The sequence below is a fragment of the Vigna umbellata genome, chromosome 1, assembly GCF_029865625.1.
Source record: "Vigna umbellata cultivar VRB3 chromosome 1, Vumbellata_1.0, whole genome shotgun sequence".
NCBI classification, from domain to species: Eukaryota; Viridiplantae; Streptophyta; class Magnoliopsida; order Fabales; family Fabaceae; genus Vigna; species Vigna umbellata.
The window spans coordinates 103,593,245-103,596,318 of NC_142165.1; the positions used below are offsets into that span (position 1 = coordinate 103,593,245).

A 3,074-nucleotide genomic window follows, 5' to 3' on the forward strand; every position below is an offset into this window, starting at 1 on the left:
CTTACTGCCACCACTTTATAACTCAAGACATGCATTCTGTGTCTTTGTCACAGGTACGCGATTTTATTGACCAATGAAATATGTTGATAAAACAGATATTATATATGAATTTTAAAATTTTAATTATCGGTAAAATTAAAAATAGAATAATTGATCGTCATTTAATTATAATTTTTATCATTGATATTTATCAAAATTGTTTGTAATTTATAATATATATTATTGATGAAGTTTCTGTCAAAAAAATAAATTTTATTGGTAAAATAGATATTAAAGTTCTTGTTTTTAGTTTCGATTATATTGTAATAAAATCGGTTGATTATAGATTTTTCTTAAAATTTGTCGATAAATTCATTAGTATTTTTTTTAATTTGTTGGTAAATTTATTGATAGTTGATTTTTTTAATAATTCATCAATAAATCAATCAACAAATGTACTTTTTTTAAAATCAATTAGTAATGTAATAGCGGTGCAACAAAATGATTAGTTTGTTAACAATAAACTAAGATAAGAGGGGTGAATTTATTTCTTTTTATAAATGTATCTTTTAAAATAAGGAAAAAGAAAAGAAAGGAATAAAAAGAAAACAAAAAGAGGATAAGGAGGAAGTTAAGAGATGTTTTCCCATAGATTTTTATTGATGATTTTTTATGATTTTGATTATTGATAGTTCAATTAAATCTGTTTATTTATGTGTAAAATTTATTAACAAACATTTTATGGACAATTTTTTTATCATAGGTAAATTGTTAGTGATTTTAATTTATTGAGGAATTTTGATGATTACCAATAAATTTTGACAAATTTCATTACTTATCAAGAGTTAAGATTGTCTATGGTAAGCTTTTCTCATACTATATTGTATATGAAGGGTTATTATTTTATTAATTTTATTTTCAAAATATTTATTTCTCAATGAATTATTCAATTCAAATTTATTTTTTATATTCAGTATCCTTCAAATTTAACATTATATAAATATAAATGTGGATGGAAAAAATGTAATTGGGAGAAAGAGTGGTTCGAAATCTCACATTAAGTATAGAGATAAAGGAAATTTACATTATATAAGTGAAAATAAATCCTTTCTTAAAAGTAAATATTGAAAAGTTAAGTTAGGTTTAAAGTTAATTTTCTAAATATGTTATATCTCAGTTATCCGAAACCTATTTTAATAAAAGTTATTTTTTTTAGACTTATTGATGTGAATGATCTTTAAAAATCCGTTTTTTAAAATTAAATTAGATTTAAAATTCATATCTTAAATCTTAAAATGATATGGATTAAAGTCTTTTATAAAAAAAATTGTTTGTTACACCTATTAACAGAAAATGTGTGTTAAAACTTAGTATAGATAAACAAATTTACAATATATAAAGTAGTCGTAAATCTCGTATATTGGTTTTCTAAAATTGATTTTCTTAAAAGTGATCTCTTGTAACAAAATTACACTATATATTTCATAAAAAATGCAAATCTTCTGTGTGCATGAATCAAAATGAAAAACTAGAGCCAGTTATCTTTCAAGTTTTCCTAACCAGAGTGAGCGAATTTTTTACATGATCGTCATGAAGTAAAGAATAACAATGTATATGTCCTCGTCACAGCAGCTGAAGTGGCTGCATTAGACTTTCCCGAGAGGCTCTGATCAGATAAAATTATTCTTAGATGAGGAACTTTTTACAAAATGAAAAATTGTGAGTGTGTGCGAGAGAATATACCATGCTAAAGTAAACAGAATTAGAAGAACTAACTCCATATACACAGTGTTACACATTTCAATCACGCCTTGCAACAGAAACGAAAACTCTGCTAACATGCATGGGGAAGCAACCAAAGGTCAAAGGCTTTCCATACACTTCTTTCATATTAGTCGTAGTAGGACTCTTCACGAATGACACAGACGACCAAGAAGAGAAACTCGAGCCACGCGAGGATGCCACAGACTCAGAATCGGAGCTGCAATCGAATCTTGCAAACATGTCCAAACCGATAACATCTTCTTCGTGGAAACAATCTTGGGATGACATTTTGCTTTTTCCATGCTTCTTAACCCTTTTCTTCCAAAACCTTAGCCTTGACGGTGATGAAGATTTGGAGTCTGGAACGCATGGTTTGGGTAGCCCCAGGCTGAGAAGTGCTGGTGGGGGACTCAGCGGAGGAAGATCATCTTTTGGTCGTTCCTTTGCAACCCCTGGTTGCATTTCCCATTTGAATGGAACCCCTTCCCCACTCCTATAGTAAGAGTTACGAGAGGAGCACCCCAGAGAGGATCTCCTTGAAAGAATTTTGCCCAATGACATCTTCTCATACTCAAAATCCATCATAACTTTTCCAATAAACAAAGTTAGACCTTGTTGTGTTTATATAGGATGAAGTGTGGAGTGTTCGGTATACTATTGTTTATATACGTAAACACTGTTTTTGACCATACAGACAGACACTCATAATTAATCCTTTTGTTAATTAGATTGATTGGTCGTAGGTTGTTACTTCTAGTTTGAGTGACTCAAAGCCTTTTTGTATTGACAAGGAAACAAATAGTGAAGCAAAAGATGGGTATGCAGTTACTGTCGTTGTTTCTAAGGCTGCTGCAAACCAATTATTATTGTAAGTTGGCCGGCCACTGTTGCATGTGCCATGACCATACTGTAGGACTTAGTCACCATCTTAGCTTCTGAGACTACTTTTGCAGCATTTTTATATGAATTAGGGTTTTCGATCACTCAGATTATTATATTTGCTTTGTGTTATATGTGAGGCACATGTCAGGGTTGCAGTTGAAAGTAAGCCTAGGCTTTTTCTGCTTGAATTAAGTAAAACGATATATTAATATGTCTGACAACTAAGGGCCATCAACTTATCTTCTCAATTGCTAAGAAAGCAAAGTCCATTACTTGGAAATTACCTAAGGTTTCATTCATTGAATTTGAACCAATGCAGAGATGCCACTAGCTAGCTACTATTTCATTATTATGAGAATGAAGAGGACTTTTGACAATAAGTTATTTTAATTGTCTGCCATATACCCTCTAGTTTTATAATTATAACTTCTTAAAGAGTATGATTTGGA

The 3,074-nt window shown here is 30.0% G+C and overlaps 1 protein-coding gene across 1 annotated transcript; it reads right to left on the reverse strand.

Moving 5' to 3' along the window:
- Positions 1-1,393: 1,393 nt before the first annotated feature.
- Positions 1,394-2,358, reverse strand: LOC124827487 (uncharacterized). Its single transcript, XM_047300553.2, has one exon. It carries the CDS (start codon positions 2,326-2,328, stop codon positions 1,780-1,782), a length of 549 nt encoding a protein of 182 aa, XP_047156509.1. The 5' UTR covers positions 2,329-2,358; the 3' UTR covers positions 1,394-1,779.
- Positions 2,359-3,074: the final 716 nt, after the last annotated feature.